Source organism: Lagopus leucura, unplaced genomic scaffold, assembly GCF_019238085.1.
Source record: "Lagopus leucura isolate 7727_CA_CO unplaced genomic scaffold, USGS_WTPT01 Super-Scaffold_100015, whole genome shotgun sequence".
NCBI lineage: Eukaryota > Metazoa > Chordata > Aves > Galliformes > Phasianidae > Lagopus > Lagopus leucura.
Window position 1 is genome coordinate 7433603 of NW_024962269.1, and position 22936 is coordinate 7456538.

General features: G+C 38.0%; 1 protein-coding gene and 1 long non-coding RNA gene across 2 annotated transcripts in view; one reads left to right on the top strand and one right to left on the bottom strand.

Moving 5' to 3' along the window:
- The window catches only part of LOC122182462, a 61212-nt gene that overhangs the window by 27475 nt on the left and 10801 nt on the right, over positions 1 to 22936 (bottom strand). The window contains exons 2-3 of the long non-coding RNA XR_006179813.1: positions 21648 to 21704; positions 18087 to 18194 (exon numbers count right to left, since the gene is read on the bottom strand). This is a non-coding gene — a long non-coding RNA (uncharacterized LOC122182462). The remainder of the gene's footprint in view (positions 1 to 18086; positions 18195 to 21647; positions 21705 to 22936) is intronic.
- The window catches only part of SLC12A1 (solute carrier family 12 member 1), a 47853-nt gene that overhangs the window by 20550 nt on the left and 4367 nt on the right, over positions 1 to 22936 (top strand). The window contains exons 10-24 of the mRNA XM_042875766.1: positions 346 to 430; positions 2070 to 2221; positions 3806 to 3913; positions 4632 to 4755; positions 5560 to 5661; positions 7504 to 7659; positions 9251 to 9350; positions 9434 to 9545; positions 11220 to 11360; positions 13614 to 13720; positions 14598 to 14680; positions 17225 to 17368; positions 19619 to 19750; positions 19973 to 20084; positions 21547 to 21633. Of these exons, the coding sequence (XP_042731700.1) occupies positions 346 to 430; positions 2070 to 2221; positions 3806 to 3913; positions 4632 to 4755; positions 5560 to 5661; positions 7504 to 7659; positions 9251 to 9350; positions 9434 to 9545; positions 11220 to 11360; positions 13614 to 13720; positions 14598 to 14680; positions 17225 to 17368; positions 19619 to 19750; positions 19973 to 20084; positions 21547 to 21633 (1745 nt within the window). The remainder of the gene's footprint in view (positions 1 to 345; positions 431 to 2069; positions 2222 to 3805; positions 3914 to 4631; positions 4756 to 5559; positions 5662 to 7503; positions 7660 to 9250; positions 9351 to 9433; positions 9546 to 11219; positions 11361 to 13613; positions 13721 to 14597; positions 14681 to 17224; positions 17369 to 19618; positions 19751 to 19972; positions 20085 to 21546; positions 21634 to 22936) is intronic.

A 22936-nucleotide genomic window follows, 5' to 3' on the forward strand; every position in this document is an offset into this window, starting at 1 on the left:
AACATCATCTGGACCCACTGAATCAAGCAGTTTGATTAGTTCAGCAACTATGTACCATTTCACCATTAAGACATTAAAATAAAGCTCACTGCAGTGTAGGGGGAGTTCAGAGCACTCAGAAATGCAGAGTTAGTCCCACTCCTGCTGAAAATCCTACACTATGCCGAAGGTAGGAGCACTGCACCAACAACCGCTTCATGGCTATGCATGCACAGGGACAGGAGATATGGGCAGCTCTAAGTGATAAAAATCTACCTTCTCCATATCACAGTGTGATAGGACTCACCAGTATACAGAGTGCAGCATGTGAACTCAGTGTTTTTTGGATCACTGCTTTATTTTAAGGATCCGCAGGGTGCGATACCCAAAGGAACAATGCTGGCCATTCTGATAACAACAGTTGCTTACATAGCCGTTGCGGTATGTGCAGGTAAGCAAAGAACCTCTGTTTCGTGACTTAATTTATACAGCTAAGAAAATCTGAAAGCCTGGTATACAAAGGAGTGATTAGTCCTGTGGATTTATTATGTAGAGGTAGTTGCTTTGATTTTATTGCATGTAAGAACAGCGAATTAAAAGAAATAATAAGCAGAAACAAAAGTCTCTGTTTCAGAAGCCGGGTGGCATTTGTCCTGTTTTAATTCACATAGAAGATGGATTTTCATGTACTTTGATTGCTTTTACATTTGATTCAGCATCAAAGACAACTATCTGGTAGCATCCATGAGTGCATTCAAGGAACCTCAGATCAATCTGCTCATCTTCGTTTTTCCTTCATATTGAGGTTTCACATGGCTTCTTCTTGTTCTCCTTAGTCTTACTGAGCACTCACAAGTGACGTGGCAACGTTTGTTTTATCTGTTTGTTTTATCTGTTGTGTGTCAACATTAAAACCAATTGTATCTCTCCATGAAGATGTGCTATGTCACTAACTGCTCTACAGTGTGAGGTAACAAAAAAGCACACAGGTATCAAAATGAGGCCTGTACTGCAGCCATGAACTGGTGTTGGAAGAACACAGAATTACATTCTCATTACAAGGATACAATAAACCTCTGTTCAAGAAATAAAGATTTTTCTTCTACTTGAACAGTACTGTAATAAAGAGTGTTGTAAATGATGCTCTTCCTTGTGAGCAAATACCTCAGCACTGTATGAAAGCCCTGCAGGGACTCCCTTTTTTGTACTTTATGCAAAAAGGCAGAATACCCAAGTCAGATGTTACATTTAGACCTAAATTTCACCTGCAACTACAGTTGGAACAGTTATTCTTCACTTTCTATTATAAACCTGTGTTACTGCATTGTCCTGTTTTGATAAGCAATAGCTTCAGAGCTGTCTACCTTTCAGTGCAATACTTTTTCCTATTTCCTTATCTAGTTTCTAAGGAGATGATGTTTATTTTGGGATTCTCAACATATTTGAAAATTTCATGTAAATTCACATTTTGGCTGCTAAAAATGTAGTTATCAATTGTTGGTGGTTTTTTTTTTTTTTTCCATTTCTGGTAGCAAACAAAAAAAGACAGCATAAATATGCCCTTATTAAACACAGAGAACATAGACAATTTACTCCTGTTAGAAGTTTTTCTTGCTGTATTAGTATCTGTAGGGCTGTGACAATTTAAACAGCTAAGGATCTGGGGCTCCAAAGTAATTGTGTGCCCTTGATACACCAGAAGAAATATGCCTAGACCTAAGATCCTCACTGCAATGATACCTTTGAATACTGTCTCCTGGAAAAGTGGCGTCAGACTGACAATATACTTCTTAGTTAATACATTGTTGATCTCCAGAGCATCTGTTTCTCTACTCTTAGATAAATGCATGTCTTCTTTAGTCAACTGGATTATTATTTTAAGAGTAACAGAAGAAAATAGCTGTCTACAAATAACATGAAAATCTATAATACGGGGAAGTAAATTGGGCCTAACACAAAACATTACTTTTTGAGATGATGCTAAAGTAGAGATTGAACAAAACATATATAGACCAACAATCACAGCATGGCAAGAACATCATTCTGTTGTCACAAGAAAGGAAAGTAATAGTATATTCTTGTTTCCACAGCCTCCTGTGTTGTACGAGATGCTACTGGGAACATCAATGATACAGTTACACCTGGGATGAGTTGCAATGGATCATCTGCCTGCAACCTAGGCTATGATTTTTCCAGATGCAGAAGTCAGCCATGTGATTATGGGCTGATGAATAATTTTCAGGTTTTAATAACATATACAACCATAAGTGATGCACAAACACTTTAGTACAAACATGCGAAGATATTATTTACTGACAAGTGACAGCAATAGGAAATTCACTTTTATCTAGTAAAAATCAAAAAACAGGAGTAATGTGAAAAGTCTGCGCATTTCATGTTAGCTTCATGGACGCTAACTGACGCCACTAGTCTTCCCAGTACTCTGGTAACATCCTAACCTCTTTCAACAAGTACCATGCAGGAGTATATCCTCCAACACCTTCAAACTCGAAGCCTAGGCTTAACAGAGACATCTGGAATTCCTGCCAGATGAGCAGTTCATCTCACTTTTCTTAACACATGGATGTGGTTTCACCTCAGGGGTGCTGCGGCTGCTCTTAAAGGTTTAATCCACAATACAAAAGCCAAAGTTCAGACTTCTTCTAAAAAAGTATCTGAAATAGTCAAGTGAAAAACCAAGTGAAAAGTAACAAGATCTTTCTCCAAGGCCAGACAGAGCGCCATTTCTATTCTTCAAAACAAAGCTTAGGCAAAGGATCAAAGTAAAGCAGTTCTGCACGACCACGACCATTGCTCCCAGATGTCTGTGCAGCCTCTCTGCTTCACAGCCACCAGAGGAGCTCACCGCCTACCTGCACTTGCTTTTCAACTCGCCATTTGGAGCTTTCAAAGTCACTTGCTTTTTTTCCCAACTGCTTCTGCTAAATGACAGGGCTGGGTAAAAACCTTTAAAGGGATATGCTATCTGTAGTGCAGACTGCTTTCCTTCCATCCTCATTTCCACCTGAGCTCAGATGCTCAAACTCAGGGGAACCCTTCAGAAAAAGGACCTCGCCAAAAGCATGAACAGAATTTCATTTTATGCATTTATCCTTGCCAGACTGACGTCAGAAAAGCCAAATTTTCAGTTGACAAATCTCTAGAATTAACTGTTCTCTTTCCTGGAGTACTTCTAACACACCAAAAGTATCAGGCAATCACATCCATCTACTTCATCTTTTTACCTCCTTCTCTGCTGCTTCTGAACTTAACAACCCTTTTGGTTTAATGGTGGTGAAGGCCAGGAAAGGCCCCAGGAAAGAGAGGCCTGATGGTGCCCACCACTGCTGTTTGCAGAACTGCTGTTGTACCAGCACAGACGCACATTCTCTTCCTTTTTTAGCTGTGTTAAATAATATTAAAACCCCAACAAACACAAATCTCTTTGACCATATTAAATACTTCAGGGTTCTGTCCTGCTGTTTCCACTTTCCCTTCTTGCTACAAGTGTTTACCTGTCAAGCAGAGGCCGTTACTTATGGCAGTAAATTAGTGAAGGAGGTAAGAAAATCTCAGAGTACTCATGTGCCCTTGCACACAGCTGCAGGTTTGTATTCACATTTGGCCGTGGCTCAGTTGCTTTCCACTAAAAAATGAATAATAGTATTCCCATACCTCACAGCAGCTTTGTAGTATATATATATATTGAATTTAGGACTACTAAAAGCTGAGACACGCAGAAACATACTAATTAAACAGATCTGTGATTAAAAAATGTATTCAAATGCAAGCCTGGCTATTTTTTTCCCTTCTTTTTTTTCTACAGGTGATGAGTATGGTGTCTGGCTTCGGTCCTCTCATCACAGCTGGCATCTTTTCTGCTACTCTGTCATCAGCTCTGGCATCTCTGGTCAGCGCACCCAAAGTTTTTCAGGTAGAAATCCAAGTATCCATTTCTTTATACTCTATTTTACTTCAAAAATAAACAATTTAGCTGAACTCTATGTGCCAAGTGCAATAGGTATTTGAATAATGCTGATATATGTATTTCTACAGAAATAGGCAGGTCTTATCACCTTGCTACAGACATGGGCATTTAGGATTGCTGCATGCCTTTGGTCAGAGCTCAGCTTGGTGGCAGGAGAGGAGAGGGGGATGCACACGTGTTTGTTAACTTCAAGGCTACCTTCAGGACCACTATCTCCTGAGAGAGCCAGCCTCAGGAATGCCAGGAATCTGCAGAAGCTCTCATTCCTGTGCTGGCAGGTGTGCTGAGACATGCTGTCCACAAGCTGTTGGAAGCAGCAACGCACACAGAATGGCAATGGAGGGCACGGGACAGACAGATAACTTGCACAGATCTGACTTCTGCTTCAGTTCCCATCAACTTAAGCTCTGTTTAGATACTCTATTAATGTCTCTTTAAAGCACTGAATAAGTGTTAAATGTCTGTGATTTTGTTTTGATTTGGCAAGATATTCGCTTATCACCTTATTTGAATGTTTATATGCCATAGCAGTAGACGTATTTAAACTACTAAGTTAGATTAAATTTTTGTTTAGCTAAAGTCTAGTAAGCTGTCACTCACAGAAAACTTCTTCCGATGCAAGAATGCCCTGCTTAGCAGAATTAAGTTCTGATTTGTCCCCCAGGCTCTTTGCAAGGACAATGTCTACAAAGGACTCCACTTCTTTGCCAAAGGATACGGAAAAAACAACGAGCCAATCAGAGGATACGTACTCACTTTTGTGATTGCTATGGCGTTCATTTTGATTGGTTTGTATGCAGTTACATAAATGCAACAATCTGATGTTCTGAAATTCTATAAACTGATATCTTAACACAATGATTAGCTATAGTTAGAAAAGATTCCAACCAAGTTAGCACACCCAAACTATGTCAAATATGGCAAACTTAGAAAATATATTTCTAGTTTATACTGCATATAGAAGTGAAATAATTTTGATGCAATTAGGAGGCCTGCTCTGCCAAGCCTTCTCTGTAATTAGCTCAAAAACACAGCTCAAATTACTAGCACTGGCATCAGAAAATCCCAGCTACTGTATTGAGTGTGCTATCACATACAATATTAATCATATATTAGCAGTACATTTGGAAGTGTTGAAATTTTAAAATTGATTTCTCCAGGACTTCAATTTCAAATCGTGTGGCACTGTCAATAAATGCAAAGTGTAGTTAGGAGAATCCAGATTGCCATTTAAAAAGCAAAACAATACTTTTTAACTACAAATTAATAGTAGCCTTTTTAGGATCACATCTGTCCTCTAAATTACATATTTGAAGTTCTGAAACTTACATCAGCTCCACATCATTAAGAGGCAATCTGTAGAATCAGAGCGTCAAGTATAACCTTGCATAGAGTATAGATTATATAAATGAACAGACACATTGGTATGAAATGAGGTATATCAAGGTGACCTTAAATTAGTTCCACAGAAAAATACTGGAACTCTCTCTGGACAACAAATCCAGACAGTATACAGATTTAATGTATTGTCAGGAAAAAGCTGTAACACAACTTAGGAACCTACGTACCTACGTCTGAATTGTGTCTTGCAGCTCAACTGAACACCATTGCTCCCATCATCTCCAATTTCTTCCTGGCTTCATATGCTTTGATTAATTTCTCCTGCTTTCATGCCTCATACGCAAAATCTCCAGGTGAGTCGGTATTCACCAGTGATTTCAGTGTGGGCTTCACAAACTCATCTCTGCAAGTTCTTGACTGTGTGTCAGAGAAAGCTGCAGTACCTGTAAAACATCTAAGCTACGTGATTTCAGGTTTTACTGCTCCCATTGAATATGATGACATTTTATTTATCTCCAAAAGACAAAAATAATGGCTCTTTCCCTTATGTTCCCTGCAGTTGTGTAAGATGAAAAAGGCTTTGGTGGATCTCACTGGAGCAAGAAAGCTGCTCCTTAGGGTGTTTTTCCCCTCACTATCAGTCAACAGAGATGGATAAAAAACGTATAGTATCTCTGACCACATAAAGTAAGTAAGGTGAAATGGGGTCTTTATGCCCTCCTGCCAAAACTACAGTCACAGTTGAAGAAAGTTTGTAAGAACAGTAATTGTGATGGAAGTGATACAGCCTGGAAGAAAACACACAGAACAAGAACAGTTCCCCAGACCAACATTAAGATAGCTCCGCAGTGGCTAGTAGCAGAATTGTAGGGTAGAGTACAATGAGGTCCTGTACAAGGATATCTTGAGAGTCACTCTCTACATTTGCACTGCAAGGGAAAATACAGGCTTACAGGCATACGCATCACCACATCAGAATAATCCACCTCAACATCATTATTAAGAACAAAAGTCAATCAGCTGAGCAGCACGACTGTGGGCAAAAAGGAAAGACAATTTCCTGCTACTATGAATCAGTTATTCAATTCTAGAAGCAAGGAATACATTTTTTATTTCCAGTGTGAAGAAACCTGCAGTGGTAGCATAAATGCTTACATCAACTTCCTTCCTACAGATCTGCATGGTGCCATTTGTTCAGAGGGCAGAAAAGATGAGCACTTCTGCTAATTACCTGCACAGCTGAACAAATGCAGATCTGCTCTATGTGGCCTTAGAGCTGAGTAAAAATTACTTTTACAGACTTTGTGTATGTGCATCTGTTTCAACTCTGCCACTACTTAACATTTTCTGACAAAACTGCAGCCATTTTTTTTCTTTTCTCATTTCCCCCAGTTAATTTCTGCCAATTCACAGTGATAGATTATTATAATTGCAAGCCTGCAGGACAGCAAATTTCTTCACAGCAGGACCTTCCCATTCCCTCATTACAAAGACGATCCAAGACAGGGTTGCTCAGCCTCTCCTTGTATCTTCAGTGTTTTTCCCTCTCTCCAGAAGGGTCTGCTCTGCAGAACACCTGGCAGAGACCTGCAAACCACGGAGACTCACTGCTTGTCTCATTTTAATTGCTAGCAGGGGAAGGATTCAATACTGCAGCTGAAGAGCAGCAGGAATAATATCTCTTTAAAGACAACTGCAAATTATTTTATTTTTATGCGTCAAGGCCAGACAATTGCCAAGTTTAAAATACACGTGTACTTGGAATATTAGTATATACTTTCCTCTCAGCAAGCATTTAGTTTCCATTAATAAGTTCTATACATATGCATCAAAAGGACATAATAGCCTATTACTGGAGTTAAAGGAAAACCTATTTTCAGTTCCGAACCAGTGAACTTTAATTTGGTAAAAATGTGTATAAAAAGAACAGCCACTCAAAGCCAAGCTGGACATAGGAGAAAACATTATAGCGAAAGCCTTGCAAGCTCCAGTGCTCAGTGCAGATAGAAATCTACATCAGTTAATACCTGGAAGCACCTGTTGATAAACTGCCTGAGAATATGCATGAATCTTTCCCACCCCTTCTGACAGAGCTGAAAAAAACTGCATGTGGGTCTGTATGTGCAAAGTCAGTGGATTGCCATCTGCTCAATTTATCTTCTACCCTTCCAATCCCTTCAATTCTCTTTAAACAGGTTGGAGACCTGCATTCAGGTATTATAACATGTGGATATCCCTTTTTGGAGCCCTGTTGTGCTGTGGCGTTATGTTTGTCATCAACTGGTGGGCAGCTCTCATCACTTATGTCATTGAACTCTTTCTATATATTTATGTAACATATAAGAAACCAGGTAAGGCCACAAGACTTATTTTGTGTATGTTTAGCAGCCTCACTGGACTTTATCAGAATTAATTCTGCTTACAGAAATAGACCGTCCTTTTTCTTCAGCACCATTCTTTAGAGGAAAGTCTGAACCACCATATTAAATCCCACTTTACATAATATACAGTAAGACAATATCCTGGTGAACTTTTCACTGTTAAACACTCATTTCAAAAATGGTTCAGGGCTTTCTATAAACATCCCAGTGCATCATTTTACTCCCACATCTTTAATAAGAGTTAATCTGGGCTTTTGCTTTACTACCACTTGTAACTTTTCTTCATCCATCCACAAAAGCTTGCTTGAATTTTGCTGTGCTCTTAGCTGTCTTATCTGGGACTCTCATTCAAAAGAGAAACTTTCTGCCCATTATATGACAACAATACAAGATGCATTATTTGTGAACTGATCTTTTTCCAGTGCCTTGCTACAATTTCTCACTAAATTAAGAAAAATAGGAACATTTTACTGTTGAAAAAGATTACTTAGTAGCTCAGTTAATCACAGGAGCAGTGCTCAGGAATCTGTGCGCTAATGTAGTACAGCATCAGTATGAGACCACTTAGTCTTTTTTTCATTTCCTAGACTAAATTAACCCACATTCAGATTTCATGCAAACCATCTGATTTACTTGTTCAGTAGAATAAATAATTCAAGGAAAAAAGATGAGTTTCCCAACATAAGACGTACTTTCATTGCTCATCTTGGGATAGCAGCACCTGGTCTGTGCCTAAGTTCCTAAGTTTTCCTTTTCTCTGTTTTCTCTATTTTTGCTTGCTCTCATACCTACTGAGATGGCATGTGGATCTCTTTCTGTAAAGATCATCAGCTGTAGGGAATGCACCTGTGAAAAGCAATGTGTCAGAAAGGCATCTGAAGATTGCTATCCTTCTCCTAGCTTATTGCAGTGTCCTTGCTGCAAAGTAGCAGCTTAAGGTCTGGTTAAATTCACTGAAGACACTGTACAAAAGCTATCAATTTCCAGCTCTCCAAGGATAATAACTTCTGTTCAGCACTCACCTACCAACAACTGAGTGGTTCAGAAAAGTCTAATATTCCTCAAAGGTTGTTTTTTCATCTGTCTCCTTCCACCAAATGGCTGTACAATAGAGAAGAAAGGATAGGTATGCCAAAATTGGTTCTGGAGAGCAACTTTTGACCCATATAGTAGAACAGAAGTAATTGGAGCTGGTGATGATGCCTCCTAATGGATTAATTTGAACTTCATGACGTTACATACAAATACAAATGCATTACTCGGGGCTGTCCATTTTATACATGGGAGAAGGGTACAAACTCTATGAAACAGAGAAGAAAACATTTATTGAGCAGAGGAAAAACACTGCTTATGTTTTACTTTGAAAGAATGAGATGATTTATTTGCATGTTTGCATAACCAAACCTATTCTCATGACGCACAAAGAATGATAGATGTGTATCGACAAAGCACAATAGAATATACCCTGCTTTGGCTCAGAGGTAAATGACTCCTGACCTTTGTAACAGAACAGAGAAAAGCCCATGGTTTAACATGCATTATTTATCTTTATTATATGCAGAAGTAAACTGGGGCTCTTCCACACAGGCTCTTTGCTATATTAAGGCCTTAGACAGTGCACTGGCATTAGCTACAGTGGAAGATCACGTGAAAAACTTCAGGTAAGATTTCCAGTGCAAAATAGAATGGTTTATTCAGGCTAAGTACATCTCCCAATTAAATACAACCTTTTCCCTCCTAACAGACCCCAGTGCATAGCATTAACAGGAGCTCCTATGATCAGGCCTGCTCTGCTCGACATCACACACACTTTCACAAAGAACAATGGTCTGTGCATCTGTTGTGAAGTGTACACGGTAAGGTCAACTCATATAGATCTGAAAATTCAGCACCAGTGGGTGCTGCAGATCCCCATTACACATTCCACTCTCACTTGGCACAAAATGTTCCCAATGGTGCTGATGGGCTTCTGTGCAGACCGTGAAAAAGATTCGTACTGAGAATGAATTTTGTCATAAGCCTTGACAAGAAAGCTATCGGCTGATACAGAGCCTCCTGGTAAATGCCTCATTGAGATGCATTTCAGAGTTCATAGCAGACGAACCAAAAAACCGATAAAGGTTTGAAAAAATAAAGCATTACAAGTGAATATATATATTTTTTAATTGATACAGTAAGGCTAAAAAATAAAATTAGGGAGGCAGAGTTCTGTCAGGAATATAGCAAAAGAGTCAAATTAACTAAGCTCTATTTCTAGCTTTGTCACTGATGTGCAGTGCTGGGATTTGGCATATAATTCAGACCTCTGTGCAGTGGTTTCTCCAAAATTGTAACAAAGCTGATTTTTGAGGATAAACATGCTTTTCTTAGATCTTCTTAGAAGCAAAGTATATTTCTAGCTAAAATTCATAATTTCCTGTCTACTTATAAAGGATGATCACCTAGCCTCTCATTAGGACAGAATTAAAATAGATGGGCTCGTAGTAGAAGATGTATTTTAAATATTACAACAACCTTTTGAGGGGAAAAAAATAAAAGGCTCATGGCATCAAAACATGCTGCAGAATCTAACTAATAGAACCAGTCCAGACAAGATAGTGTATTCTTCCACATGAGTATAAGAATAATTCATTTGATGCTGTCACTTTGAGGAAAGAGAGTATGGAAGAGCTAAATGTGACTCTTTCCAAATTGAACAAATCTATAAAAAGTGAATGACTGTAATCCTTCTCTACCATAATTTGTAGCCTTACTCCTGCATCCACTAAGTACAGAATCAAACCCAATAAGATCCTGAAACTAAACAGCTTCATAAAGTTGAGTTTCAGCAACTTTCCTGATTTATTAGATGTTTCTCTAAAATTAGCACTTTCTACGTAGAACTAAGATTTCACTGTAGTCTATTAAAAAACCTATATTTATTTTCCAAGAGTAAGCATTTTTTACTATTATTATTTCTTCAGTAACATAAAGTAAATTTAGTTTGGTTGGTCATGATGCTGTGACACAGTGAACCTTCACAGACCACAGAACCATGACCGCAAGTAAATAATAAAATTTCTGAGAGTGGGAATGCCAAGCACTTAGAAGCAGTTTGCTGGCACAATACAACCTTGTGAGATATCTTACTGCCACAGAAGCTTGCAGGGCTCCAGAAAGAGCCAGGACTGGGAACCCAGACACCATGTTGAAAACTACAGTATATATCATAACAAACATAGCAAGACCATTTAGCCATAAAAGTAACGTCCAATATTTTGCCTTAAAGTGGACACACTGCTAGCAACACATAATGTTTTGAGATACTGTGCTAAAGGGAACATCTCCCATTCCCTCTTTGCAAAGGGCAGCAAGAAATTTTCAGAGAACATGGTAATGAATAGTTTAGAGATAGGTACAATAAATATGGCATGTTGGTTTGTTTTTTTTTTACTCTCCCCGGTCCCACAGCAGACAAAGTAACACCTTCAAAATCACTCTATGATGTATAATACATAGCATTCTTAATAATATGTTACTGTATCACACAGGGACCACGCAAGCTGTGTGTTAAGGAGATGAACAGTGGCATGGCAAAAAAGCAGGCCTGGCTTACAAAGAACAAAAGAAAAGCCTTTTATGCAGCAGTGGCAGCTGACAGCTTCAGAGATGGAGTGAAAAGTCTCCTTCAAGTAAGCTTTTTGTTTACAGAATGCACACAAGAGTGATACATCAAAGCATCCTTATTTGGAAAGCATTTCTGTTTGCTTATTAACAAGTCCCATATATATATATATGGAAAATGTAGTAGAGAGGGCATTCTGAGGGTACATATGTTTACAACACAGGTTATTTCATAATAAGGTATAGTTCTGGGCTATGGAATTATGAGACTAGGCTGGCTAATTGTTTCCTAAATGAACAAAACAGGATTATTACAAAAAGAAAGAGAGAGAGAGAGAGATAGGTATCTACAGGACAGCATGAATCTCTGTGCAGCTGTCACATGATACACTTCAAATCAATTTGATTGCATGGCATTACACAACAGATTAAGTATCTAAGAATGTTACTGTGTTCACTGAAAATTCAGTGTAATAACCATTTTTTTTTTTAACAGCAAAGGCTATCTAAACAAGCATGCAGTATTTTTCTCCTATTCTAAGAATACAGCAGACCACTTCCAAAAGTTCACTTAAATTAACTTGAATTTTTAAATTTAAAATGATTTCAACAAAAGTAGCACAGAAGCCCTATTTTTGTACTTACCATCTCCCTCTCTCTCTCTCATATATCTGAAAATTTAAATATGTGGAGAATGTAGAGAAATTTCATTCTGAGAACAAATGTAGAGAAAATTCATTCTATCAGAACCCGACATGGATATTTCACCCTCAGTTTATGTATTGTCTCAGTAGGAGATCCCTGTAATGCTTCTAAGAACTGTCATAGTCAGATCTTTTCCTTTCTGTTACTATTTAAGCCACAAATTATTCCCTTCCAGCAGACAAAAGGATAACTTTATCATCATTATGATATGCTAAGGACACCTGTGTTGGTTTGTCAAGCAGTGAATCATTTAAGGCAATGCAAATGCAACAGTACTACTCTAATTTTCAGTCATTCTGAAAGTAATGCCTTCTATTTCTTTCCAATCACAACTGATACAAAGAGCACAGTAACGCTATGAGAGCAAGTTCTCAGCTACAAGATACTATTTCTCAATATATTCACCATCATTAGCTGATTCATGCAGATGAGCTGATTGAAATGCTCTTCATTTCACAGCGGGACAGTTGGGCACTGCCATGTAAAACATGGCTTGTGTTTCATGGCACTGGCACCACAGCTGAAACATACCACCCATCATCTCACTGTGCTCACTTCCACTGTTTGGTCTCCATAAATGTTCAGCAAGTGTCAACAAATCTCAGTGGGCGCAATGTTTTCTGCAAGACTTCTGTGTCAAGCACCATTTTACCAGACTGCCCCTCTGCTGCCATCTGTTGCACAGCAACAACACGTAATGAAATATCAGCAGGAAGGTTCAGCCTCTACTGTCATACCACCTGTGTCTGCCTCCTGTGGGCCAACATACTAAAACAGGAGGGATTAGGATTAGTTTTGGAGCGGCCCTCATAAAAACAATCTCCAAGACTCTACATTTCTATCTATTTTCCTTTTGCTTACAGTAAAAATTGGCAAGTGTAGTAACTTGTATAAGTTATAAGCTAGTGTATCTGTGGGTGTCCTCCTCAAAGTTCCCCCATACACTGAGTATTTAGATTTCTGTAAGAGTTAGGTTACCTGAATACAGACCTGATAGCCCTTATTTTTTCAGGTTTTAGTATCCAGACTCAGTTCTGGGGACGATCTAAAATCTTGACAAACCATTTGTTCATGTTTATAAACTGTACTTTTATCTATAAAGCATATCTAGCTAGTTTGGACAGATAATCCTTTGGAAAGAATATGACAAACAGAATAGAAGCAGTTTCTAAGCTCAAGGCAAAAAGGATATATATTATTGAGAGGGTATGCCTTCTCTGCATATCTGAGGTATTTAAAAGGAAGACAGGCCGTCTATTGGGTATTCCAAATCTGATAAAAGCTTTATGCTATTACGTTAGAATGAGCATACAAACAGCACTTGAACTCTCTCTTGATTCCAAGTTATTGAACCATTTTAATAAGAGCATGTCAGAAGAAATGCAAATGAATGCTAATTTAGCAAAACTACATTTCTGACATCTAAAAATCATTTATAGTTGGAATGATTTAGAGCTAATCTTTTTACACGGGTATGAGCGTGAAGGACATTCATGAAATGCAATCTAGGCACAAGCCTCTCCACTACATTACTTCAGTTATTTTTCACCATTACTTCTCATTTACAGTAAGAGCGCGTGTGTGTATGTTCTCATGAAGTGCTTTAACATTGATAGGCCTCAGGATTGGGTAGAATGAAACCAAATACTTTGGTGATTGGATTTAAGAAGGACTGGAGAAGTGCTGCTGTCACACAAGTTGAAAACTATGTGGGTGTTATACAGTAAGTACCAGATCAGCATCACCCCTATTTTCTCCCTCTATTCTGTATTAATACTACATTTACATACAGAATTTGACAAGTAGAAACAATGTAAGAATATACCTAGAGATCTGGGTTCACAAATGCTAGCTCTAAAACAGAAGTTTCTGTTCATTACAAAAAGCTCCACGGCTTCACGCACCTAGCGAGATCTGCTCAGCAAACATCTGGCACAATCAGAGATTATGTGGCTTGACAACGTTACATAAAGAAGCTGCACGGCTGTCAGCAGTGCTTTTGCAGAACTATATTTTCCCTTTTTTTTTTGTAGGCTGGAGCTCAGTGAAAAACAACCCTAATGCACATACTTAGGGAATAAGAGAACATCATGGAATTCTTCTTTTAAGCCTAGGAGACAGACAAAGAGCCTTGCTTCAAATCTCTTGTGTGCCAAAGGCTCAGCAGCTCTGTGGGTTGGGATTTAGCCAGAAACAGTCATTTAGAAACAGTCTTCTCGGATTCTTGTTCAAAATTCACCTGCAAAACTGCAGCAAAACCCACCGCAGCTTTTTTATTTCCTTAGAGCAGGGAGAAAAAATTACCTACTGGCAGCCTAGCTCCTAAAAAGTGCTGTATGAAAGACCCATTTTAAGGAATAGCCTATCTTTTCCCATACCCAGTAGTAGTACTCTTACTTTTTTTTTTTTTCTTTAATGAAAAATAATGTTGATACTGAACAGTACTTAATCTTGGACAATACCTCCTGCAATTTTATCCAGAACAGCCCAGCACACGGCAGTAATAACTCCCACTGAGTACTAACACTGAGCAGATGCTCAAGGTAGCTTTCCATCAGCAACATACATGATACAAAAGGATATATTCTCTTCTTTTGCAGTGATGCCTTTGATTTTGAACTTGGCATGATTATTGTCAGAATTAGCCAAGGATTTGATATATCTCAGGTACTCCAGGTTCAAGGTATGTGTTATCTCAACATCTAAATTATATTTCACATGCACAATTGCTACAGGCTCTGCACAAGGAAGACTGATGAATACATGTAGTGCCACTATCCAGCTTATAGAGTAGTTTCTACACGTGACCTCTACATTTCCTCATTGCTTCTTCAGTTTCAATTCTGCCAAAAATCCTTGCTAAAGCCAACATCCTCTGGCAGTTGCAGAGAAGGCCAAGCCTCACAAAGTTATAAGTTCTACACACCAGATAACTCAACTTCCAAAGCACTTCTAGCACAGGCACAAGCTAAAGCAGTAAAATCACGCTGTGCCAGAGCAGCCTGTCACTGTGCAGCATGGCTGCTTCCTGCTTTTGACACATCTTCCTCACTGCCTACCTGAGACCTATGGGCTGCTGGGAATTGGGAAGCTATGCTTTCAGTGACCCAGAAAGCCATAAAAATCTTGAAATCACAGGAAGCAATCAATTCCCCTTTCCACTTTTTTGTTCATTCTTCCTCAGATTAGCAGTATATACCCTTTAAGAGTTCCCTCAGGGAAAGAGTTTTCCCTCAAAAACCTTTTGCCATGGAGTTCAGGAAGAATGTCATATGGGTTGAAAACATGGAGAGAAAGCACACAGACAATCTAAACAAAGGGCTTTCAGGAATGACATACAGAGGTGGCCTTGGTTTTCCTCTTTAGGACACAAGAGTCCAACTGGCTCTTCATGGATGCTGGGGAGGGAACAGCTCCATTTAGGGACCCCATTAGAACAATAATTATGTTTTCAGCATGATAACTTTCCCACTTTCTGCAAGCTTCTCTACTTGAGCAGGCAGATACAACCTAAACCTAGAGATACTCCCAGAGCCCCATGTTCTTCTCACCAGAGAAAGTCTTTGTGCTATAGACAATACCTATAGAAAAGAGCAGAAATGCTCATAGGAAAGGAGAACGGCGACTCTCTGCTGCCGCCTGCTGCAAACTGCCTCCAGCTTCTCCCCACAGCATCCCCGAGCTGCTGACAGATCGCGCTCCCGGCTGTTAAAAGAGCACCCGGAAAGGACGTAAGAATCCTAGCTCAGCTAAATAAAACTGAGTCTAGCTCCTACCTAACCTTTCCTCCTTCTAGGATGGATTCTAGGGTAAGGCAGCCCTCAAAAGCAAATCACCTAAGAATTAAAACGATCCAGAAACACAAAAAAGAATATGCAAATATTTACCAAGCAGCCTCTCTGGCAGCCTGATGTGCATGGAGAGCTGCAGTACAAAACGAGAACTTAAGAAAATAGACCCAAAAGATCTATGCTTTCCTCAACCCCTCTAATACCTCCAGTAGAACTTTCTACCCTCTTTGCATGCTCTAAGTCAGAAACTGACTGATGAAAAAATACCTTAGTTAGAATACCAGTGAAACTACAGCAAGTACAAAGTATTAAGACGCTAGAAATGAGAGTTAGAAACAGTAGGGAAACAAAGAAAATCCTCAAATATACAGAAGTGCTTTGAAGCAGATGCAGTCTCTGAAATGGAAAAAAATGATTATTTTCTATTTGCTATGAAATTCTGTTCAAGAGAGAAACTGAAAATCTATTTCTGAATAACCATTAAGTTAGTGGTTATCATCAGCTCTAATAATTAGAAGCATATGGTTGTCATGGATTCTAAAGTAAAAGAAATTATATTCATTTATGTTGGCAACCGAGAGTGCCAGCAGTGGTGATGATGTCTAGCTGATGAGGTTTTTTCTTTGTTTTAAAACAAACAAAAAAAAAAAAACAACTTAACATTTACCTCACTCTTAGCCCACATACAACTCAAACGGACGACCTTCCCTCTAGAAAAAAGCCTTCTGAAGGTAAATGTTTGTATCATATTAATTAGCACCTCACCATAGTGTATTCCATAATAACACATGGTTCTCCTTTCTCAGCAGAAGTCTAATATTGCTAAGATGGAATTATTTTTTACATTACTGAATTTACAGAATTGTTCAGCTAAATCTTAACTCTTTGCAGCAAATGCTAAAAGAATAAATAAGAAATATTTCAGCATAGAAACCGATCACGTATTCAGTACCCTCACATTTTTCCACGAATCTCAAGTCAAATTGATGCAGCCCTGTTCTTAGTCCAGCGGCCCAAGGGCTTAAAACAAATACATCAGCTTTCTCACTATATGAAAACAGCTTTCCTAAAGTGTCTTCAAATTCTTAAGAAAAACAACCCACAAACATAACTAAATACATAGCGTACTTTAAGTGACCATCAAGTGCAGTAAGACTGAATTTGGCCTGGAAAAGGAAATCTGGGAAGAGTTAACTAATCCTTTAGTACACACCACTGCTGCAAAAGGCATGGGCACTCTGTGTTAAGGATTCCAGAGATTAATTCAGCTTCCTCTTCCCTATTGGCACAAGAACAAAGTACTTTCTTCCAGCAGCTTTACATTTTGTACTAAGAGCTACAACAGCAATTATAACATCACTATTATTTCAATAAGTGATTTTATTTAAAGTAGAAAATGATGTGTTCACAGTTCCCTTACGTTTTCCAATATACAGAGGAATTAGAGAAGCTGGAGCAGGAGAGATTGGTACTGGAAGCTACAATTAAAGAAAATGAATTTGAAGAAGAAAGAAGTGGCATCTGTGGATTCTTCAGAAAAGCCAGAAAGCTCAATATCACAAAACATGAAACAAAAAATGGTAAGTTTCAAAAGGAGAACTTCTCCCTGACACTTTAATTCATCACACTCTCACCAATATGCAAAAACTGGACTTCAACTCCAAGGCCAAATCTCTCGAGCCACACAGAAGCTCCTGGAATGAGGCCTCTCTTGTGCAACATGCCCTAGTGGCCATAATATAGTCCAGAATAGCACATCCTCCTGAGGTAGAAGACCATGTAGAACACAACTCCTGTCTGCTCCCATTCACTACATAGATTTAAAAACAAGCTCTCAGTTGAAAAGTCCATCTGCCAAAAATTGTATGTGATTATGAATGCTTGAGGAACACAGATCAAGTCTTACTTTTTACAGGTATTTTCTCTTTTTAAACAAAGCCACTTTATTCCCCCTCTAAAGAAAACAGGAACACATGCAAAATACTCAGATACGAAGCAATCCCATTTTATTCAACATTCACACACACACACACACACACACAATCCATCTGGAAAACAGGTAAAAACAGCACTACTGCTCTATATTCTGAGCATAATTTCACAAAAATGTACAAATGAAAATGGTAAAAATACTGAAAGTACATATACAGCATGTGGTAAAATAACTAATTAACACAACATAAATGTACAGCATATGAAATCAAAATTACGTTTCAGATATAGTAAAATGAGACAGAAGTACAGACAAAATTAAAGGTCTCATTTCAGAATTGCTAGGCTGCAATGATAATGACCCACCTGAAGCTACGCTTGTATGCAGATAAGTATTTTCAGAATTTTCACCTGCAGAGTCTATTACATCTGGCTGTGCACGCAGCTCTTGGAGGTATCAAGAAGATCTACAGACTGAAAACACAAAATGTTGTTATTCTTTACTTTGCAGACTTCAGTTCATTTTGCAGGCTTCAGTAAAATATATTTTTATTTAAAAAAACGCCAAGAGATGTGCACCCTTTCTTCAAATACCTGCTTATTTAGTTCAGAAAGGCACAAATCATATAATATGCTTCCTCCCCAAAGTTGTTGCATCTTCTAGCACAAATGTTACAATCATAGAGGAAAGCGCACAGCTTCTTTAGAACTGTTGTGTACATGCTTTAGAAATATAGGAAACAGAACAAAGCAACCCGGCAAAGTAAAATCTCTACAGAAGCCTGTCTGCTCCATTTATGCTGTTCTGAGATTGTCTTTTTTTAAGTCATTGGAAGAGAAGCAGTAATAAAGCCACAGGCTTCAAAAGATGGAATTAGAGATGCTATTAGTGCATAGACGGGACCATAACTTTTGACAACAGCCAAGCAAAGAGCAGGAAGCAAAGTTTATTTTCAGGAAATAACAACCCTCTCAAGCACACAGAAATTGCCATCCTTGCCTCCGTTTTCTGCCTTCCAGTCTTAGTCTAATGTGTGTTCTTGCTAGAACCAGTTAGCGGTTTGTATTAACTGTTAGCTTTATGAAATTCTGTACTTTCCAACAGAAGATAAGCTTGTAAACAAACACCAAACAATAGGCATTTATTTCTAAAATTTATCATATAGTCCTGAATTGCTTTTGAAAGTGCCAGTGAAATCTAGGATAGTTAACAAGATCCAGAGAACAGATAATCAGATAAACTTTTTGAAGACATTATGATGCAGTGACACAATATTACAGAAGGTTTGTTTCCTGTGTGTACTGGTACATTAGGAGTCCATACTACCTGTGCTGTCAACTTCTGTAGTTTTAGAGTACAGGAATTAAAGCACAAGCAAGTCATGTCTTTACACAAATATTTCACATCTGTTTTAACAAGACAGACTAAAGAAGAAAGCAAACCCATGTGACAGCAAACAAGTACTTTTCTAGTTGCCCACCTTGATTCAGGCAACAGAATGCAACCACACATTTCAGAAAGATGAGTTCTTGTTCCTTGTGGGAACAACAGCCAATTCTACTTCCCTAAGTTTATAGAGGCACTCACAGATCTGAGGTATCAAGCAGATTAATTGATTTTAGAATCTGATAGCAAACGTCATACAAACATGCCAGGTTAGAGAAGCAATTGATTGAGTTTGGACAAACCCAAACATACAGCTTGTTCCTAAGTAAAAGGTGAACTAAGGCAAGGTTAAACAAGATTTCACAAATCTTTTTCTCCTTTATTTTTGTACAAAGGAACTAAAAAAACTATGTGAAAGTGACAAAATAAGTCCAGATGTTTTTTCTCCAATGGCTCCCTACAGCTATTCAGCTTCTCAGAAACCTGCCTTATCTTCTTGTTCTCATTTCAGAAAGCACCATTAACACAGTACAGTCAATGCATGTGGGAGAATTCAATCAGAAGCTTCTAGAAGCCAGCACTCAGTTTAAAAAGAAACAAGGAAAAGGCACAATTGACATTTGGTGGCTGTTCGATGATGGAGGTAAGGAATTAATGTAAGAACCACAGGAAGAGAGATTTCTATGTCGCCACGCAAAAACACTTGGGAATTTGCACAAAACTGTTTTACAGTTATGTAGTTAAGTTTATCTTGAAATACTATAAACAGACAAAAAGCATCTCCAACGTTGGTGGGGTTAAGGATAGCATTTTTACCATACAATGCACTAATTCTATCTTCCTGCAATTTTCTATCTTTGTCTAGGTCTAACAATCCTAATTCCTTACATTCTAACTATCAGGAAAAAGTGGAAAAATTGCAAATTAAGGATCTTCACTGGAGGAAAAGTCAATAGGATTGAAGAAGAAAAACTAGCGTAAATATCCCTACTTTGCCTCACTGTTTAAAGAGTTTGAACTGATGAATATAACACATATACAGCAGAAACTGGAATTACTCAGGACAACAGGTTTGCTGTAGCATGGGCAGTTCTAAACGAAAAACAAAGTACCTCGCAGAAAGGTGCTGAGTTTATGGCATGAGCCTTAAGGCTCAGTGTAAATGGTGATTACCAAAGAAAACTCACATCCAGATATTTTCCCATTAACAGCTCATATTCCTTTCTCTGAGAAGAGCACTCTGCACACTGTAATGAGATTATCACTTGTTTTATGGGATTTACATGAGATTATCTAGTTAACAGTAAGTGAAATTGCACACGATGCTTCTCATATGCAACTATCATAGCCCACATGAATATAATTAACCATAGTAAAAATGTAAGGAAGGTAAAGATCAAGTTAATCAATTAAAGACCAAGTCAGTTAACTTTTTTAAGAAGTCTAGATTTCATAACCATTTGCCTTCAAGCAAATGAAAGGTACTCATACAAGCTTATTATCATCATTGTATGTAGGACCTTTTCTTCTGAAGCACTTTACACACTACAGGCACAGCCATTTCACTACCAGGTGAAGTAGGCAATTTAGGATGAAAATCTGGGATGGATGCTACTTCTTAAAGAAATATTAGCACTATGTAGTTAGTTATCTCCATTTAAAACTCCAGTGGAAAGCAGGCAAGACAGATGCAAGAACAGGAGTATGAATTCAGCCAGTATCACTAGGATTACAGCACCGTGCCCCATCAAGACAGTTGCCACAGGTTTTGTTTCCACATAAAGGAAACCTTTACGGAGGAGAGTTCCTCCTCACTGCTGTGGTACTGCCAGTTACAAGGACTACCCTTAAAGTTAATGTCCTTAAGCAGAACAGATATGTACATGTTTGTAAAAAAGAAATAAATTTAGGAGTTCCCAACCATACTTATACCAAAGGCAAAACTGACAACTGATTCTCTACACTCAGCATGAGCACACAAAGCTGTAAACTATTCCTACTGTCAATTGGTGCAGAAGAGCACTGTATTTTCTCTTATGAAAATATGGAAAGACAACATTCGAGTAGATCAATATAAACTTGTGCATAAAAATATTTTAGGTATTTCATATCAACATTCTGGACCACATTTTCACTAGAACATACACTACCAACTACACTAAGAATTGTTCTTAATCCATGCATTTTTCCAAAATGTAAACACTCTTCAGTTTTTGTTATTTTCATAAATCATCATTTAAATAAATTATACCAAAGCGATCACATCAATCCAGTTCTGTAATTGGAAACTGAAACACTAACTAGGGCATTTAAAGTACTCTGTCATATAGTTAAAGGTAATGAGACAAGTGCGTTTGATATCTTAACTCATTTACACGTTCTCTTTGATGCAAGGCACTCAGAAATACAATGATAAAATATTATCTCTTTTGTTTTCAGGATGGCTTCACTTCTAAGCAAATTTAGAATAAAATTTGCTGACATTAATATCATTTGTGACATCAATATGAAACCCAACAAAGAGAGGTAAGAAAAATTACCAAAATGCATTATTTAGCAGCAGGCATTTATCAGGAGCTTGTTTCTTGTATGCTGAGCTTTAAAAAAGAAAAAAAAGAAGAAGATGATGAAATAACAGTCACTTTATTGCAATAATTTCCCAAGTACCCAGAGCACGAAAAAAGAGAATAACATTTTAACAATCACAATCCAAAGTGTCAAAACTATAGACAGCCTTTTTCTTCATGTTGCAATGGTAAGACATAATTTTAATGAAGACTAACCAGACAATATATTTAAGAGCCACTACATTTAACAGGGCAGTTTATACTGGCTTTTCATATCCATTAGTTTGCAATACACTTCATCATATTAGCCAGTTAGTCACAGTTCCCTTCTCTGCTAACTCACTTTTCTGCATTTTACCATGCATTCATAAACTTAACAACTTTCTGGTCAAAAACAAGCATACTTTTTCCTTTCCCCTGAGAATAATATTATAATACACCCCCATAACTCAAATACATTTTTAAAATTTTTTATTTATCTATGGAATTAATGTTCTCAGGTGAGTTAGGAAGTTGGTAAGATAGTGCTCAGGAAACTCCACCTCCAACTGTATTAGCTACGCTTATTTTCAGATCCTGCAGCTACTAAACATTTTGCTCTCCATAGCAAATTATAAAAAATAATAATAGTAATCTGACCTTCACAGATGTCTCCTGGTTTTTCTGGCACTTCATATAGCAATGCCTTCCATATACACATTATAGGAAGCCCTTACTTCAGAATCTGTTGTAAAAAAGCCCAGTAAAAAGGATAAATGCACCTTCTCTCTTCTGCTCAAGGGTGATCTGCTTGCTCATATAACATTTGGATTTCTCCTTCCATGCATTGGAGATTATCCAAGATATTCAAGACTCCCTGCTTTCTAAAGCATCTCTCTATTACTATAGCCTATTTCTTCTACTTTTTGTATACAAAAGTATATAGTGCTTTGCTCTAGGAACAACTAAATCCTAATTAATAATATTGCTCTTGGTCCTAAAGAATGTTCTCATCTTACTATCCTCCCTTCCAACCCACCCATAGTCCATAGATACTTCACAGTCAAAGGGCTCCTCTTCTCCCCCCAGAGCCTTCCACTGAGCAACCTAAGGTTAAGTCTCTTAATTCTTTTAGGCTCCGGTTTTCCCCACAGATAGCATAGAATATAAAACACACATTAACAGAAATAGAAACACATTTGCATTAACAAAACATAAACTTCCTGGAGTCTCTGTGGGATTCTAGAAATTTCCAACCAACAGACAAGCAGGGATGTACGGCA